Source organism: Pseudopipra pipra, chromosome 7 (genome assembly GCF_036250125.1).
Source record: "Pseudopipra pipra isolate bDixPip1 chromosome 7, bDixPip1.hap1, whole genome shotgun sequence".
Taxonomy (NCBI): Eukaryota; Metazoa; Chordata; class Aves; order Passeriformes; family Pipridae; genus Pseudopipra; species Pseudopipra pipra.
Window position 1 is genome coordinate 11,362,012 of NC_087555.1, and position 20,097 is coordinate 11,382,108.

General features: G+C 44.5%; 1 protein-coding gene across 6 annotated transcripts in view; it reads right to left on the minus strand.

The window, feature by feature from the left end:
- SATB2 (SATB homeobox 2) overlaps positions 1–20,097 on the minus strand; it is a 133,944-nt gene that overhangs the window by 18,509 nt on the left and 95,338 nt on the right. For all 6 annotated transcript variants that reach the window (XM_064661988.1, XM_064661990.1, XM_064661986.1 and 3 more), the window contains 2 exons: positions 18,226–18,381; positions 6,240–6,437 (listed from right to left, as the gene is read on the minus strand). In XM_064661988.1, the coding sequence (XP_064518058.1) occupies positions 6,240–6,437; positions 18,226–18,381 (354 nt within the window). The remainder of the gene's footprint in view (positions 1–6,239; positions 6,438–18,225; positions 18,382–20,097) is intronic.

Consider the following 20,097-nt stretch of genomic DNA (forward strand, 5'->3'; position numbering starts at 1 on the left):
TTCTGCCTGGAGCATCCTACCATGAGAGCCACAGCAGCCCAAACAGAGCTGCTCTGGGGCAGCCTCACGCAAGATGTAGCCTCAGAGACATCTTTGTTGTAAGAAGCTGCAGAAGAAAAACATCAGCCATACTCGCAGGGCTCCCTCACTTCAGTCCCACCTCATCCCTGCCCTGTCCTCACTTGATCCTGGATCAAAGGAAATCTGTCCAGGAGCAGGTGGCACTGAGGTGGCCTCACAGTTTCAGGAGTCTGAACAAATACAGAAAGGGTATTCTACTCTGAAAAGACTAAACTTGCCACCACAGAAAAACCCAAAACTATGCAGTTTACTTGATCTCCCATTTCTAGGGTTAAATGGAACAATACTAAACCTAAACTAATTTCAGAACAGAAGCAATTTGGTTTTAATTGCAAGTACACTCCCCACTATCATTCAAGGGGAATAGCAGGCCTAATGTTAAAAAAAATCAGCAGCACTTTTCAGCCACATTAGATATCCACACTAAACAGAAACAGCTGAGATGGCACAGCCACAGGTTTGGCTATAGCAGTCACACCTCAGTGGCTTTCCACTGCAATTGTGGTAGCTATCAATCAGCAGAAGATCTATTGGACACCTCAGAGTCAAATGTAAGGGGTTCATTGTCTGAGATGTGCTTCTATTTCCTTTGTCAAACTTGTGCAAGGCTCCTGAGCTACTGTGATGCATCAGAAAAATGGTGCACCAAAAGGATGGAAAACCAGAGCACACAGACACAGCTTGTGTTTCAAAATGCAGCTTCTCTGACTACAGGGCACAGGTACTGGAGCAACATGAGAAAGCAGCTCAGAAGCAGAAGCTTTCTGAGGATTTTGCCTGTACTGCTTGCTTTGAAGAGAGTCCCTTACCGTCACCCAAAAGCAGTCACACACACAATAGAGATAAATGCAGAGTAAGTGGCATTTGTAATACATATTGCCTTAAGCTTTCATGCTGCACAGAAATAGCAGTTTCATAGTTTGAGATTTTTTTCAGTGGTTTTTTAAGTTTAGACTGAAAGGAGATACCGAACTTGACTGTTATTATCTAATTTTAATAAGAGAGGATGAAACTCCAGATAACATAGCAACTAGGAAGACAGATATTCTCCACTTACAAAATTCACAGACCTCGTTCTGACATGCATTTCCCTCTGTAGTTCTAAATCAAAGAAAAAAAAATACTCCAGCTGCAGCCCTCTCAAACCAAAGCACTGAGATTTTGAGTGGAATGAATAAATCTGCAATACAAATCTCTCTTAAAGTCCATCTGGGTTTGCTGAGTACAAATTGTCTCACCAGTCTTGACCATCCCTGTTTGAGTGGACACCACACTCAGCCACGGATTAAGGAGCTCAGAAAGTCAAAAAGAAGTGGATATCCATCTACAACCTGTCTGTTGGGTGCAGAGAAATGATCAAAAAGCAAAACTATCAGGGTGTAGCCATTAAGAATGAATCACAGGGCACACCATCCCCACAAAAAATTGCCTCAATAAAACAGTAAGCACCACCGTCAGAGAGCTAGCATAGTTTGGGAAAGTAATTTTTGCCCAGTCTCACAGACAACTCAGTCCTAATTTCCAGTATGCAAAATCCTCAGCTGTAACTCACACAAACATGGCAAAACCTCACTCTGCACATCATCCTATAGATCATTAAGCACATTGTGTACCCCTGTGGAATAACACAGTTTTGCTTCACTCATCATCTATGATTTCCTAAATATTATTAATTAATATTATTTTTTAAGAAAAGAAAATTTAAGTCTCACTGTTTTTTCCATCTGCATGCTATGCATTGTGTGACCCATGAACTCCAAGACATTGTTTAGAATCCGATATTTCATTAGAAAGCACTACTGTGGTGTTCATTCCCCTTTTATTACTTCTAGAAAGAGAATATGAAATTAGTTTCATTGGACTGCCATCGCCACTTGCCTTGACCCATTTTTATGAGGGCTCCATGTTCTGTTCTTTTGTATTTCATTGTCATTTCTAAAATACTTGTTTCCTTCCATCTCTCACAAAATGACAAAATTAGTATTTAATTTACTTCTGTGGTATGTTATTTTCTGCATATTTAAAGAGAGACCACAATGTTTGCAGTGAACTCCAATACAAAAGAGCTTTCCTAGAGCTTTCTACTGTGCCTTCTTTTATTTACTAATGTTCCCCCATGATTTATGATCTGAACTATTATAAATTGCCAGATTTGTCTAAATCAAAGCTTCTGACAAAAAAAAAGGGTGGGTGGAGGGATGTTATTTTAAAAAAGTGACAAAAGTAACAGTGTATCAGAAAGCAACATTTGATTGATCTTAAAACAATATGTAGCTACCAGCTTCAGCAGACCTATCTGTCAACTCATGCAGGAAATGAAAGGTGAGGTTTCCCTGTTCTCTGAAAAGTAGATACTTTGCTGCAGTGGTGGCTCATTACTCCAAAGAACTGGCTTATACACCCCGACACTCCAGAGACAACTGTCTGATTCATACTCTTCCCAACGGAGTCAGGTTTCTCTGCCCCAGCAATTAACAATGAATTAGCACTACATTAAAGTGCCAGGCAAGATGGTTACTCTCTGGAGTGGTCACCTTGGACACAGCAGACAAATAGTGGGAGAAGGAGAGAAATTAGATTTACTGTGTCCCAGCATGTCTGTAACAAACACGGAATCCCTGGTTGGCAACGGGAAGCAGCTGTAGGCACTTGTCAGCATTAACACCCCAGAAAGGTCCAATGCCAGCAAACAGCCCAGGATCGGTGGGATTTAGCAAGGGATAGAAAGTAAGACAGGGTACCCTCACCTCCGCAGAGCAGGGAGCTAAACACAGAAGCATGAAGACTGCTTGCTGCAAAGAGAGTACTTTGCACACAGTTATAAGCCAGGCCAAGCCAGATCAAAGGCCCAGCCAGGATCCCACACCTGGTGGTGAGGGAAGAGGATAAGAACAGGGCAAAAATACAGTAATGCTTTCCAGCGTGGCCTCCCACTCTCCAGGAAATTGTGGCTCAGGCACTCCATAAATGCGAGGTGGTGTCCTTGTGGTAGCCCAGCTAGCACAACCTCACAGGTCTTCTCCTTGGTCCTACCGCAGCACTTTGCAGTTACACCACATTGAAATGGAGGGAGAGCCACTCAGCACACCTGAATTTCCTTGAAGACCAAGTGAGAGACTGTGGTGAGCTCAGCCTGCATGCACAGCAACATGTAGGTGTAGCATGAATGCTCTGCAACCAGCATGTGAAGGAAAATCCACACTCTGACACATCCATATGGTCCCACCCAGTGCTGCCAGAGAACACAGCCATGTCACAGAGCTCCACAGGGCTCACATTTTATGACTCCTCAGCACAATAACAAATAAATCAAGTGTGCAGGCAGGAATTTCTTGTGCACTAAGCTTCCATTGTAGACGTTTTGCATTTTAGAAACAGGAAAATAATTGATTAAATGGTTTAATATATGGCTGATGGGAAAAATCTAATGGAAGAGAGAAAAAATAAAAATGTTTCTTTTTTAAAACCCTGAACTTAAAGCTAAACAGTGAGGTGTAGGCTAGTAATACCAAACAGAGGGCAAGAACCTCTCACACAAAACACAACTATCCCTTAAACATCAAGAGCCAACTTGCATGCAGCTGATTTTCTAGAGCACTATAACAACTGCCCCACTGTGCACACCCCGCCTTTAGAGGACAGAAACCATACCGGGCCTTGGGGTGATTCCCTCACTGAACTGTCCTTAACCCTGTAATCAGCAAGTGAACTGCACAAAACCCATCACAATGAAATATTCACTATTTCCAAGAAGCCATACCAAGGAAAAGACTGAAATTTATCCATTATCTTTTGCCTAGTCATGTCTCTTGTGATGATAGCCAGGATCATCTTCCAAGTCTGACAGAGGGACACGCCCAGAATGTCTGAGCCCAGAGAGGGCTCACAGTGGCAGGGAGCTCTGGCAGCAGTGTGGGGCAGCTCGTTTTCAGGCTTTCCCAGTCTCACAGCTGCAGGAGCAGGAGGCTCAAGCACCAGACAGAAGTTACTGTATGCACGTCAAATCCATCAGAGCAAAGAGAAAGATGGGGTGGACAGAGAGAGAGCAGAGGTAAGAGCATCCTGCCTGCTTCGGTGCTACAGTACTGCACCTGCTGTTATTCACAGTGCTGGTGTTGTCTCTTCTTCAAAGGACTGTTGTTTTGACATCAAGGTTGCAGGTAAGGGCTCAACTTACAGCACACTTTTCACTAGCAAAGCCTGCAAAGCAAAGTAGGTCGGTGACTGCAGCTCTTGGATGTTTCCACCTGCTGCTAGAGTGTAGCCAGGAACTGAGGCAGACATTCTGCACCCGCCACTGCTTTGAGAAGGAAATGAGGGTTGCTTTCCCACTTGACTCTACAGGGGGAATTTCAGATAGGCAGAATGTAATTACTCGGCCTGGACTTCGGCCAGGAGCGGGGCCCAAGACCCCTACCCTTATGTAAAGTGTCACAAAATCTCCAGTGACTGCAAGTGCGAGGACCTCAGCTTTACATCTCTGGCCGCTGTCATTGATTCTTCATGGCTAATTACCTAATAGTGACCCTTGCAGCAAAGCCAAAAAAACAAACCTTGCTGCTTGAAACAATTCAAGTCCCAGAGACCGAAAACTACACAAAAAAATTGCTTGATGCTGAGTATCTTTTGAGTAGGGAGCAGGTGGGCAGCAAGCCTCCTGTGCCTGGCACTGCTAGTGTGTCACTCAGAAACCTACGGGGGTTTTTGGATGGGCAAGCATAACTTTAAAATGCAGCACCCCCAAAACACAAGCCTACTGTATCAACTGCCTACCAGGGTCTCCAGAGTTTTGTTGTACGTAGTTGCCAGCTGGTTCCATTTATTTTTCTTCATTTTTCATATTTTGACTGTAATAAAAAATTAATCCATGGCTTTGTAACTTGCTGACAAATACAAATGCACAGCATTCCAACACAGTGTAACATGTCACTCACAAGAGCTGACCTGCTCGATGCAGAAAAGTGATGTGCAGAAGGTTTTAGAAAGTAGGCTAATCATCAAGGTCACCCACGAGAGCCCAGGGAAACTTTTTCTTCTAACTTCCCTTAGAGGATATTCCCACTTGCTGTGAGCATCAGAACTGGGCTAATATGTTCAAATCTATGCAGGTCTAGTTGTCTTCCCACCTTAGTTTGGCTCTTTACCCTTTTGTAGCTCCTTACCTCCAAGATCCCACAAACATTTTGCAATGTTAATTATTTAGAACGCTTCCCCTACTTTATAGCTCTGAGAATCCAAACCCCAGGACACTTATTTTTTTCTTCCAGGCAAAGACCAAAATGAAAGCAAGGAGGAAGTTGTTAGCAGAAGAGACAAAGCACTAACTAGGCAATAATTAATCTGAGTGAGACCTACATGTTTCAGGTGGGGCAGGACAACAGGACAGAAAAACCTCTCGCTTTGAAAAAGAGGTAACTAGATGGCTGGCAGCAGTGATAGCAGCAGCAGCACATGAGCAACAACAAAGAATAGAGGCTCAATGCCAAGGTTCACAGCAAGAGTAGTGAAGCAGTGCAATCCACCATCAAACAACATTGAGGAGAGTGAAGGTGGGAGGAGGAACTGAGATGATCAGAGAAGAGCAGTACAGATGATACTCAGAGTGGTCACACAATGGGATCAGGTGAATGGAACCAAGCATCAGTGGCAATTCAAAGTGGAAGGTCTGATGTGGGAGGTGTCACCTCAGCTTTTTAGACTGAAAAAAAACATCTCCTGAGCCTCCCTTGACCATCTGCAGATGTTTGGTTTTGTAGCATGTGTTACTAGTTATTAGGAATACACATAAGACTGATTTTCTCTTCTGACTGAAGCTGGAACTGCAAAGATGAGAAGTCTTGCAGTATTTTCATTTTATTTTCTCTACGCATATTTGTATCTATTTATTTCTCATTCTATTAACACCCGAGACAAAGATAGGACAAGGGTGTACAAACCAAAAATTCATACTAGTCACAAATATTGTATAGAGGAGCACAACGATCCTAAGGAGGCTGTGAAATGAAGGCCCATTTCCCACAAAATGCTCACCATGGTCATTTTGGAAGTACTTTTAAGTTCCAGTCAATACAAAAAAAGCACTTCTCCATGTTACACTCTTCAAACCCCCTGTGTTACCTCCCGCACAGACACCCTGAGGAGGCAGTTGTTGCTCTGACCTGCACGGGCTCAGGAGTGAGCTGGACAACATGCTGCATACGCTCGCTGTGGTGATGTCTGGATTCTTCCTCATAGATCACATCCCTCTCGTGTTGGGGGAGGTTCAGGAAGCGACGAATGGTGCAGAGGTTCTCCCAAAGGGTGCGGTTTTCCGGACTTGGGTTTTCTTTCCAGCGAAGCAGCTCGCACAGCCAGCCCTGCAATGGTAGGGTCAGCGCAGTCAATTCACTGAACACCAAGGAACCAGGTGTGAGTGGAAGGTCAGCTACATTCTACCACTCTGTGGTGCAAGTTTTACTGGTCTCATCTCACACACAGAATTCCCCCCCCCCAGTCCTCAGCTGCCCTTTGGTCTTGACAAATCCTTGACATATTCTATTTCCTGCAGGTTGGAGAAACTGAAACAAGTAGCAGTGCTTAGCAGGAGCCAGGCAGCACAGCATCTTGTGCCCATTGTATTCACACCATGTTTAAAATGCTAGGATATAAATATTTTTCCTATAGAAACCAGAGTTGAAACATTTGGTTTCAGAGCCCCTTTATTCCTTCATTTAAGCAAGAGAAAAGGAGATATATCTCCTGAGACTTGCTAACAGCCCTCAATGCAACCTGCAGCTGCAGAACCAGAAATTCAACCACTACAGAAAATGTTTAGTAGAAGATACTATCAAGTAAAGACTTCTGATTTGCTGTCACTCTGTTGCATTGCCTACCCCAGCTCTGAGCCCCACTGAAATTTGAAAGCTTTAAATAATCAAATCTTAGAGAAGACATAGCCTCACAGAAAGGGAATCCTCTGGTATTTAGCACAAAAGCAGCAAACAGAGTCCTGCAGAAGTTACTAGAGAAATGAAGATACTAGGCAGAGGTAATTCTAAACCCAACTACAGATCATCATAATAGTAGATTTTAATCCTGCTCAATTGTTTTAAGGTTAGTTTGAAATGCCCTTAAAACATTCCTGCTGTGTGTAAGGAGCTGTAGGACCTCTTCACAGGGACTGACTGCTCAGACCCCTGAGGGGAAAGCGCCAGTGCTCCAGGAAGAAGAAAACACCCTGAATGCTAAAAGCAAGGAGACAGCCCAATGGCAAGAGCTGTTCAGGTGAGAGCAGCGATGACCCGGTGTCCCCAGAAGCTTACCCAGGGCTGGTGGCTGCTGCTGCACCTGCCCAGAGTGGGGGCACAGCCAGCCTGTCCTGCCTGCCAGCAGCCAGCCCACTTGGGGCTGGAGACAGTGACTCCCCTCCTGTGCCTGTGCAGGAGATGTGATGCAAACGACAGAAGATGAGAAGATAATGCTGAGGATGCTGTCAACGCGCCTTACTGACTCCTGTCAAAATATTTTACCTAGTAGCTTTATAACCCATCATTTTTGAGCTACAGCTCAGCATATTGACACCATTTTGACAGGCACCTTACAGTACCTACAAGATAGCTTGATCAATGTTAAAAATGTTTGGTACAGGAAGTAGCCAAAACTGTGTTTTTCTGAACAGCGACCGGAGCAAGCTGAACAGCCAGGTTCATTACCAGCCCATGGGGGGGCTTTTTGGTATTGCTTTTTTGTGTAACAACTTGTAAGCCATTGAAAACTTCTACCGTGCACTCTAAACCCCGTGTATAATATCATAAGCCCTTGTTTGTCTTACTCTCCACTGTGTCTTCTGCCTTCACCCCCCCAAAAAAGGCAAGATTTGATTATCTCCGCTGCATCAGCCAAGACAGCAACACCAGCTGTTCTCATTGTGCAGCCTCTTCCTCACGGCCTACATGTTAATAACCTGATCATTCCATTTTCTCCTTCAACTGCCGGCTGCAGCACAGCGAAGAGACAAAAACCCAGGCCCATCTGCAGCAGCTGTAGGCACTGAACTGTGAAGCCACCAGGGATTTATAAACTAATCTGTAACACAACACTGCCTTGTTTTTACAAGTGAGAGGCCACATTTGTGCAGACCTGATCTTTTCTTGCAATAAACTAGGAGGGCTGGGGGGGGCCAAGGATGAAAACAAGATATCTAGTCATTTACTTAGGGAAAGAAAACCTGTATTATATTTTCAAAGTGTTTTGATTGGTATTTGGGCAATCTTTTGGCCAGGTGAAGTCTGCATTTTAATGTGGTATGACCATAACCCCTACCCTCAGTTCTTCTCTGTCCCCTTCCACTGCTCAAAAATCCATCAAAAACTTTCTCTCTTTTAGAGAAAAGACGGGAACAAAATCTCGCCACTCCACGGTGGTTTCTCAGGGGTTCCTCCATACAAAGGAAATAATTGTTGAAATGGAAAATAAACCATCTGTGGAAAAAATAAGCTCCCGTTTCTCCCTGTTTTCAGTGAGCTGAATAAGTCTCCAACTGAATTCTTTCAAATGTCTCAAGCAGGTATGTTTAACATCTCCTGGGGGATGCTGCAGCATGAAGACTCACTGTGTAACAGAAAATACACACAAAACCCTGCACCTGGTGGAGCAGGAGCCCATGCCAGGCAGGCCCTGGGGAAGGACAGCTCCTGGGGCTCCCCGAGGGCTGCAAGGCACTGCACAGTGCCTGGCTCTGGCAGAGCCCAGGGACGGCTCAGCAGGGCCACCTCCCCTTCCCGAGGCTGGACCGGGTAGCCCGATGGCAACTGCTGCACTTTGATTTATCTGTCCCGTTATAATCAGCACTCATTACAATCACTTAGAGCAACACTACAGGCCTCATTATGGACTAGGCACTCTCTGCCATTAGTCTTTAAGAAGGATAGCGCTCAATTTGCCTGGCAACATTTGAGGTCCTGACCTTGGAGCTATTAGGGAAAAGATTAGACCGCAGTGTGACCATGTGTGCAGACATGAGCAAACCAAATTAATTTCTGGCAAAGGGAGGCACCAGGCAAAGACCCCGTCATCCTGAGGACACCTGAGAACTTCTCCATTCCCCAGAGGAGATAAGCTAATGGCACGTTTAAAGGAGCCTGGTTCTGAAGGTGAAGCACATCCGTGGTATTTAGAGAGATATTAATCCAGTTTCCCCACAAAGTATTTGCTTGGCTGATCAGATTAAGGGATCTAGCCTTCAACAGCACACCCCCACCACAGCAGGCCCCAAGAAATCTGTGATACTTCACAGCCTCAGACATATTGCACCATGTGTACCCAGCTGCTACAATAATTAGCTTATGAATGTATCAGCTGGTTCTGTGATTTTTATAAATAATAACTAACCTACAGAGCAGAAAGATTTCCATGAGCCTAATATTAGCAAGAAATTGCAAGGTGCACCTAACTGAATTGTCATTGTGCTAAATGCCCTGTCTTCTCTCACGTTGTGTGGGACTGGATCTCCCCCAACACCCATTTATAAATATTTATTTTTGCACCAGCGGCGGCGATGTATTTGTGGCAGCTTTCTTCACAACAGCCATTATTCGCTCGCCCCCGCACATACACACGCGTACCCGCTGCGTGCACGCGTACACTTATCTGCATCAAATCTGGCCTTTCATTGCTCTTTTTCTACCCTTCCCTTTCTTTATTCGGGCACTCATTCAAGACCCTATCTATCCATCTATGGGGCTGTTTATTAGGCAATAGCTTTGACTAATACGTGAGAAAACACAGCGCCGCAGCTTACTCGCACGTTCCTTATGATTGCAAGTAACCGCCTTCCCCATGCACAGATGAAAAGTCTGCATGGGCTTTTTTTAATTATTTATTTAAATAATCTTAGCACGCCATCCAAGAAAGTTTTGCAGTACCAGGCAAAAAAAAAAAAAAAAAGTGTAAATGTCAAATAAAACAGTGACAGATGACAGTATTCTCTATTGAATAGCACCGTTTCTTCGTGCATGTTCAATGAGAACTCATGAATTATTAATACACAAAATCTCCTTTTACTGTTAAAAATCTCAACTTAGGGTTTTTTGGTTACAATTTTTTTATTTTCTTTTATTTATTTCTTTGGGGTCTGTGTATGTTACACAGAGCTTTCCAGGAGAATTATTTCATTTAAGAAATGCTAACATACAGAAGTTCTTGGCGCTACAGCCATTCACAGTGAATTTTCATCTATAGCTACATTTATTGGCATGAAGAACGAGAAGTGAAGGAGACACTATCTCACCACCTTTTCTCCCACTCATCCACAGTATCTGACTCACTGTATTACAAGTAAATACAACTTCTGTGAACGTATTCTGAAAATCTAAGAAATAACACACCCTTCCTCAGACCCATAATATGCCGTGGTTTTGATCCTGCCTCCCCTGCACATCACAGGTCTTGCTCCACCGCACAAACAGCCCCCTTGGCTGTCACAGCGTTACCAGGAGAGTTTGATACACACTGGTGTCAATATGGGTGGCAGAATCCAGCCCTTAATGTCAGCTTCTAAGGTTCTCAAATGGGAATGTCTTCCATTAAAAATAAGAGGAGAAAAAACAGCACAATTAAAGGATGCTTTTGGCTCTACATTCAGGCACACCCAGTGCTTGTGGTTACAAGGAATTCTGCTCAGAACTTCCTTCATTTCACCCCAAAACTTCTAGAGGCATCGAGAATGCAGCCCAATTTAGCTCATTAAAGAGAGCTGCAGAGAAGTGCTGGCCTCTATTTTTGTTGTTCTCATGAGACAAGATAAACATTTTCTAAGCATTTTATTTGATAAAACAAATAATATCATATTAATGTCCTATTTTTAACCTCTCTCTCTGTCTTCTAATCAAATACATTTCCACATAGCTAAGCAAACAACAACAAAAATCTGCAGGAAGCCAGTCATTCACATTGTGCTTTTATGCTGTTAAAGAAACAGCATGCTTACTACACCAAAGCACGAGCCTTGGCGCACTCGAACCCCCCCGAGGACAGCTAGCTGGTGTAGCAATCCTGAACCATATTCTCTGTCACTTATCCCCGAGCCCTTTCTAGCAGCTTGACCCTTTCACTTTAGCCAGGCTTACTCTGGAGCAGGGGAGGCTGCTCCGGCAGCCGGAGGTACCAGGCTACAATAAGGTCAGTTTTTCCAGCACTCAATGAAGGTATGCACAAATATACCGGCCACAAAAACTGCCTCCTGCAGATCTGCTGACCTGCAGTCTGCCAAGGACCAAATTTCTGATTAAGGACAAGAAGGCACATGGGAAGGGTTGAGGCTCACAGCTGTGCTGGAGTGCAGGCCAGTGCTTGAGCTTTGAGCAGCATCTCTGCCAAAAGCCACCGCAGGAGGTGGCAGTTGGGTGTCCACAGTGAGTTAGTCACAGGCAGCCGTTCTGCTTTGAGCATGGATAACACTGCAGCTAAACTGACCTTGTGCTTCCCTGCATTTACATTAAAATTAACAGCACTATTAATAATAGTAATAATACAGTTAGTTTTCTGTGTTGACATTTTCTAGGGTCTCCAGTGAAAGCATGAGTAGGCAAATGAAGAGTTTTTAGTAAGAGTGATTCAGGAATAAATCTCAAAAATAAATGTAAAAGGCCATTTCCTCACCCACATCATCAGTGCAGAAAATGTCAACATATGTGACAAAAGGAAAAAAAGCAGCAATGATTGACGCAAGTCTTGAAAGATTAGTAAAGTAATGCTGCATTCCCTAGAGAAGTCTCCCTTTCTACATGGGATCGCAGGAGTCCTCTGGACAAACTTCCTCAGCCTCTCTTCCCTCTGCTCAGTTTGGGACTCTGCAGTGCAAAATGAGCCAGATAATATTCAGCTCTTGTTTCTCAGTCGCCAAACTCTCTTTCCATGAATCCAATAAGTGTCTATTAAAATAAATAAACCCCCTAATGATTCAAGATAACCTAATCAAGAAAGCTGGAATGGATAAAAGACTAACTGTAATGGAGAGTTCTGTCATGGCTTCAATGAATTCTTGATGAGGGCCGGGGGAGGGGGACTGAACCTGAGAAGCTTTACTTGGAGCATTTTGATACAGTTCAAGGTTAATCACTCAATAGCCTGGATTTTTGAAACACTTGGTACCTTTCCTCCCCCAAAAATTCAAGGCAAAATGCGAAGCACTTTCATGAGGGCCAGTTTCTCACTAGCTTTATAAAACACGAATATACCAAAGAAAAGAATGAGATACATGAGCCCTGGTGTACCTTAGATTCACGGGAACACCAAGTTTGCTTACAGCTCTTGGCCTCAGAGGGAAGGATGCTGTGCACTGAGGGTATTTCCAGCATGCCAAGTTCAAACTAGCTTCTCCCCACGCTAGAGAGGAAGTGTGGGTTTGTGGTTAGGGCAAGCATCCCACCATCAGCTCCCAGGTCTGCCAAGGACTTCCTGAGCAAAGCCCCAGATCCACAACTGTCCCTTATTCACTCAGCTGCAGAGGCAGATGCACTGCTGCAGATGCTGTCACAAAATCACAGAATAGTTTAGATTGGAAGACACCTTTAAAGGTCTCTTGTCCAACCCCTCTTCAATAAGCAGGGACATCTCCAATAGATGAGGCTGTTCAGAGCCCCGTCCAACTTGACCTTTAATGTTTCAAGGGATGGGGCATCTGCCCTCTCTGTGGGCTGCCTGTTCCAGTGTTTCACCAACAGTGCTTCTTCCTTATATCTTGTCTGAATCTACCCTATTTTAGTTTAAAACCATTACCTCTTGCCCTATCACAAGAGGCCCTGCTAAAAAGTTCATTCCCATCTTTCTTATAAGCCCTATTTTAAAGTACTGAAAAACTGCAATGAGGTCTCCCTGGAGCCTGCTCTTCTCCAGAATGAATAGCCCTAATTCTCTCTTCCTGTCTTCACAGGAAAGGTGCTCCAGCCTTCTGATCATTTTTGTGGGCCTCTTCTGGACCAACTCCATCAGGTCCATAAGTGTTGGGGACCCCAGAGCTGGATGCAGTACTCCAGGTGGGGTCTCACCACAGTGAAGCAGAGGGTCAGAATCACCTCCCTCGACCTGCATCCCATGCTGCTGCTTCTGATGCAGCTCAGGATAGAGTTGGCCTTTTGGGCTGAGAGCACACTTTCATCACTTTTGTCCAGCTTTTCATCCACCAGCACCCCCAAGTCCTTCTTGGCATGGCTGCTCTCAATCCCTTCATCCCACAGCCTGAGTTGACAGTGGGGGTTGCCCTGACTCAGATACTAGACCCTCCACTTGGCTTTGTTGAACGTCATGAGGTTCACAGGAGCCCAATTCTCGAGCTTGTCATGGATGAGAGTCACACTGTGACTTCATATAGAAGTCTGTACAGGAGAAACTTAAGTCTAAAGGTACTTCAAAGAAATTCCAAGTTCAGTCAAGGAGAGAAATGTCTTTCTGTATTTCCTCAATATGTAACAAGAATATCAGAATATCAGCACAACAGATATGCCCCAGCTGTAGAGATTCACAGCATCATAAAGGCAGTGAGATGCTACAGCAGTAAGAAGTGCCCTGTACACACACACTAGGTACACTACACATCTTCATCACCAGCTGCTTTTTCTAGCTGCTATTCATCATCACTAGAAGCTAATTAGTTTAAGGGCACAGAAAATACCCATTATAACCTAGAAAAAGGAGAGAAGGCATCCCATCACATCGAATGAATACAAGGGAATCTAAGTTGGGAAGGAAGGAGAGGGAAGGATGAAATAAAAGTTTTCTAGAGTTAACACTTCTTCGAAGTGACGCTGCTCATTCCTCTCACAGTACCTGCACTTTCTTCTTGTAGGACTGGTGGGAGGTAAGGGCATGGGAAGATGGCTATGGTGCTGAGTCCCATCTGGCATGGAGCCCTACTGTGGGCTAACACCCTCCTGGGCCAGAGAAGTGGCTCCCAGACAATCCTGGCAATGAGGCACGGATCTCAACATGAAAAGGCGAGGAGCTGTCACAGCGGTTTCCATCCATAGGCCTAGGTTTCTCTTTACCTGAAGGGCCTCAAATGAAGGGCTTTTCTACTCCCAGCTTCCAACCCTCACTCAAGTTTATTCTGTGTTTGCCCACATTTAAACAGGGCAAAGATACAAACCAGAGACTGAGCTTTGCCAGCTTAATGTTTTTTCAAATGTTGCTCCATGGGGTCTCTCTTGCTTTACTGTGGTATAACTGGAACAAATTCCAGTCCCTTGCGAAAAATTTCAGTTTCAAGGCTATAGTTTTTGTTTCACCAGACTGGTGAAGGTTCCATTTGCCCTGCCCAGGGTAGACACCCAGCAGCATGCACCCCACTTCCCCATGCTGCCCCAGCCTGATTAAGAAGAGTCTCTTGCCGTGGTAGAACTGTGGGGAGTTTGGTCTCCACGTTCATACCAGCTCTTCCCTCACTCAGACTGTCAACAAGCACTCCAGCCAGCTGTGCCCACTATTTATTTTGATAGTGACTGTTTATTACGAACAGAACTACATTCCTAAACTCATTTTGCACATACTAAGAAACAAAGGTCTGCTGAGCACAACACAGCCTCTGATGTAGCCTCTCACTAGCAGAAGTCAAAGGGGTGATGCCGCTGCACAGTATTGCAGAAGGGCTGGCACATGGTCATGGGGGAAATGGTTGTGCTATTGAGCAGTTGCAGAGCCGAATGCAGAAGCCAGCTTTGACAACCAACAGTCCAAATGTGCAGCAATCCAAGTCTCTGACTGTCCCACTGCACAGCTCTGCAGACACACAGGCCACCCAAACCTCTCTGAAATGGCACACCAAAAATCCATCTTCTTGTGAATTAAATATAACCAGGAGAGCCCAAAGTGTAGACTGGAAACCAAATCTTGTTGTTCTGGCCACACTCAGAAACACTCCCAATGGGCTGATACAGGTTCCAGGTTTAGCCACTAAAAGGACAAAGGGCACAAGCAGGCAGCAACCCCAGAGAAGCATGCTGTCCAGTGAGTACCTCCTAACAGCTGGCAACTATAATAGCAGGACAGCTTTGGAGGCTGTCCTGTGGCACTGAGCTCTCAGCTCCTGCTGGCTTCAAAAATACAAAGGGACGCACATCACTTCACAAACAAGGCTAAAAATGCCTATATACAAGTTGTAAGGAATAAAATGCATATTAAGGTAAATATGTGATGATTGAATAAGTCAATGTCTAAAATAAATGGCTTGAAATCTTTATGAAGGTGGATTCCCTTAAAGAATTCTCCCTATACTACCTTGGTACCTCCATGAGGCCCCGACATGTTGACTTGCGAGCTCTGTGATTTGCAACCTCAGTTTGTAGAAGCTGTCCTTCTCTTTAGTTGCTAGACTGAGACTCCACCATGACTTAAGAATGAAGATGGTTGCTTGTTAAATTAGAGGTCAATTAACTCCACCAGTAGATGATGCCACTTGCAATAACTGCTCTCAGTGGGTACCACTCTTCCTGTATGGAGACAGAAGATGAAATGAGGCCTCCATTGCCTCTGGATGTTCTCTGGGGTACATGACATACAGCCCTGTATATAAAATGTCAAAACAGCCCTGCTGGAGCCTCACTGCCTGCTAAAACTGTGAAGATCTCACAGCACCGTGGATTGTTGTTGACAGGACAGCAGCGCCCAACATAACACATGCCTTGTTAGCAAACTGGAAGCCTCTCAGTAGTCTGGGGTGAGGGAATAATAGAGGAAGCCAATGCAACACAAGCCAGGCCTGTGGAGAATAGCAAGTGAACGAACCTTGGCGGAGAGTCCAAGCAAAGCCTCAGACTCGCTCTTTTTTTCCCTCTCTTTCAAACTTTCTCTTCTGCAAACATGGGCAGTTTTCAATGAGTGCTTCCCACCATGTAACTCAGCTGCTGAAATCAGCAGCATCTTCACCAGCAGTAGTCATGACTGGCACAACTGGACTGTGCAAACACTGGGAACAACCAACTGCTATTTTTCAGACAAGCTAGACCTAAGGAGACATGCTGACCATGACACCATGGCTCTGCCCTACACAAGCAGATGAGTCCTTGCTTTTGGCATTTCTGTGGGCCACAGAGCACCCCATTCTGCAGCAGGGACACCAAGCCACCCAGAGAAGGCACACAGGTGGGCTTTGGGGCAGGGGAGGCCCCACACCACTATGGTTCTTGGCTATGGCTTCCCTTCCTTGCCTTCCAGTGCCCCCATAAACCACTTTCATGCTCCAGCAGAGTGCTATGACATCTCAGCATGGCAAATGCTGGGTCATCCCAGGGAGCCAGTATTGCTTTGGCAGGGCTGTGAAACAAAAGAAACATCAGCCCCAAAAACACTTCTTTATTTGCTGCTGCTGAGGAAACAAAACCTTTATGTGCAGTAACTTTGCTTTAAACAATAACATTTGTGGATCCTGTTCTTAACCTTTTGCATCTGGTGTTCAAAATCTGCCCTGTTCTTTTTCCATGTGAAAGACTACGGATCTTATTTTTGTTTTGGCGCTGGTGTGCAATGCTGCCAGAGAAGTGCACTCAAGCTGGCACAGACCAAAGCTGGTGAGCCACCCAAATTATTGTTGGGTGGTTCAGTCCCTCTCTATTTCAAGAAGCCTCTGGGTATAATGACAGGAAGCTTGCAGGCAATTTTAAGCCAAACCTCAGAGAGGCTGGCATTCGGTCTGTGTTAAACACTCCTTATTAAAAGCTGTCCAGTCCGGATTCTGGGTGGAACTTTGATATCTGCATGGAGTAAAGAATAAGGGGCACGTTTGCAAAATCAATTGTGCAGTTTTTATATTTACTGCACGTTTACCACATATGTCATTTATTACACAGTGGAAAACCGTTAAATGCACAGTAGTTGTGCCAAGTGGCATTATGCTTTTAACAGCTTTATTCGTTTAACAGCTCCAGTTCTCATTATATTTTGCCATGTGGTACATGAGATTTTTATGCATTTAACAGTTTAAGAGGGTTCCATGGTATTTTCCTTTTATGTATTTCATACTGAGCCCAGGATTTGGTTGGGGGGTAGAGGGATTGTAACCCCTGTACCCTGACAAGAGAAAGCAAAAGGCAAGGAAAATTAATGATTAAATGAGGAAGGAAAAATTATTCAGATCTCCATGTGTCAGGGCACAAATACCTGTAACAAGGACAAAGCTCCACCACGTGCTTTGATAGCCTTTGATGCTTTGTTTATAAGCCCTTCAACCACTTATTTTATATCTACTTTAATGACTACAATGTTGTTTTCCTGCACAGAGGAAAAGAATGTATCTTTCAGAGTGCATGCACCTAGATACTTCTATCCCACTCTCTCATTGTCATATACACATTTGTGCATTTCTGTGTGCATATTGATGCCCTCTCCTCAACTGAGTAATTTCATCCAGGATCAGAAGCAGCTCTTTTCACTGAGTAAACAATTCCTTCCAACAATCTCCAATCCACTTGCTGCCCTTCAAAAAAATCTGTCTGCCCGCCTTTCCATAAAATCCCTTCTGGTGCATTATATTTTTATAAAGAGTTGGATGAAATTTTTAAATTAATGGATTCTCTTCAAGAATTTCACCCAGACCTAGGTTTGCCCGCATGTATTTTTTACACCCAAGGTAGAAATTAATCCAGGAGAACTTACTGCAGTGTCTCCTCATGCCTTTTCGTAAAAATGATTGGATCTGATGTGAATTATTCACATGGCAATACTGTATGCAGCACATACAACATGCAAAAAAGGAAACACCTGCCTAATATGCCGTTTCCCATTGCCTTCCCTCAGTTAATAACTTGAGAAAACAATTTCATTACCTACCAAATGAGTAGGATACCAGCGTTTTAAAAGTTCCTTGTCCTACTAGCAGAGGTGTAAGTTATATACCACACAAGGGAAAAGACATACATGTTTGTACCAAAGGGGAGAAAAAGCTCGGTTGTGAGCTGACCCTTCCCTCAGCCTCTTTTAAAAGGGAAAAGGAAACCACTTAAGCAGGCAAAAGCCAAACACGACAGGTTCCCCAGAGATGAAGATTATTATTATTGTAGGAACAGATGTAATTTTATTGGTGTGAGGAGGAGGTGGGCCTAGTCCCAACCCCAGAGTTTGCTTTAAAAACAAAACCCCAAAAAGCCCCGCGACAATGAAATCCTCTATACCACTCACCTGACTTTTATTGGCAGCCACTTTGGCAAACAGAGCTTGAGATACCTTGGCCCTTTTCATCTCCTGTTGGATCTCGTCATAAATGGCAGCTGTGATGTTGACGTTGGCACTGTCCGCCTTAATGGGGAGGTCTGTTGTTGGTGTCGAGGTTTTGGCCTACCAAGAGACCATGAAAATAATAATTAAAAAAGTGCTGCTTTCAGCCCAGCCATCTGTGCAGAAATTATCAAAGGATTTCAGTCAGCTGATGCCAAACTGCATTAGCTACAGAGGGACACTTCCTGTCCATTATTCTAATCAGGTTAATTGTGATTGGAAATAATTGCAGTGCATTCCTATAGGAAATGCAAGGCCCTGTCAACTCTCCCCCTCTCCCTCTCCCAGCGTGTTTATTGAGCAGCTCAACAACAGGATAGGTAGCCAGGGCACTCGGCTGCAGGCAGTCGCTGAAGTTGGCTTTGCCAGCGAGCTACTGCGGCCCAGCCGCCAGGCTCTACCTTCTCCCCCCTCTCTAAAAGTGGCCTACACCTAGGAGGAAGAGCCAATTCTCCCAGAAAAAATGAGTAAATGGGTAGAGGTCTCTAAATAATAAATTATTACTCAATTTAATGCACTCCCTCAAGTCTCCCTCATCCTTTATTAAAACTATATGTATGTCACTTGAGTATGTATGGTTTCCCAGCCTTATCATCATTATGCTAGCCAGACAGTCACCTAATTTCACCTAGGAAATCAGTGAAAATGAAAAAAAAAATCATTTCATAAAGCTGGGCTTTGGCATGCCTTTGATGTGCTGCCCTCATTCTCCTAAACTCATATTGAGATTTTGCGTATTCCGCTGCACTCCTTTTAATTGAATGATTTCCCATCAGCTTCTGTGACAAATGAAGGACAATAACAGACACTGCCAGAACTTTCCCTGGGCTGGACTACCCCTACAAGGCTTCTATCAACACAGTTCAGCAGAATGCTACAAGACATTGATTTTAAAGCCCCTCGGCAGTGGGGGTGCCCAGAATGCACTGTCAGGTGAGGCAGCGAGGGCAGCGCGATGCTCACTGAGAGCTCCTGACACTAGCAGCCCCATGGAGACAGATCTCATTTGCTTTCCTGAGCTCAAAGAGGAGAGATACCAGGGCTGATCACTGTACCCCTTATGCATTTTAAAGGAAACGTGATTTACTGATATAAAATCTCTGTTTTCTCCTGAGATGTAAAGGTCTTAAGAAACAACACAACCTATGTGGCAAAGCTCACACTTCCCAATAGATCCAACCCACACAAACACCCTGGTGACACTCATATTTGGGCCCATTATGAACATTTTCAGCTGGCTTCTGTTTCTGTGTCACAGTTGAAGCCTACTAGAGCACATCCAATAATCATTTTTAACTAAGCAGACATGCCCAAATACTGGGAAGGTTAACTAGGAAAAACCAAACCTTCTGAACTTCTCTTTCTGTTTTATTGTCCCCCAAATCTTCCTCTCCCTAACATCTTTTTTTACCAAAGGCCACATAAATAATAGAGCCAAAATTCAATCAAGGCAATAAGCTAGACTAATCATTCCTTCTTACTCCTTCCAGATAAAGCTTTAACGAACCTGTATCTTCTCCCTGTCCTACTCCCCAGGCTCAGTAGGCACAGCTCTGGGCTTGTTCCCTGCCTGTCGTAGGCAGGACACACGTAGAAAGGGCGTAAGAACTTCCTGCTCCTGCTAAGTCCACCCCCCTGTGTTCAGGCAGGGGCAGCTGGGGCAGCCCACAGCCACCGGTGCCCGGGGAGCCCAGAGCTAAACTCAGTGCCATCCACAGGCCATAAGCACATGCCGGATACAGACCGATGGATGGACTGACAGGGACACCACACTCT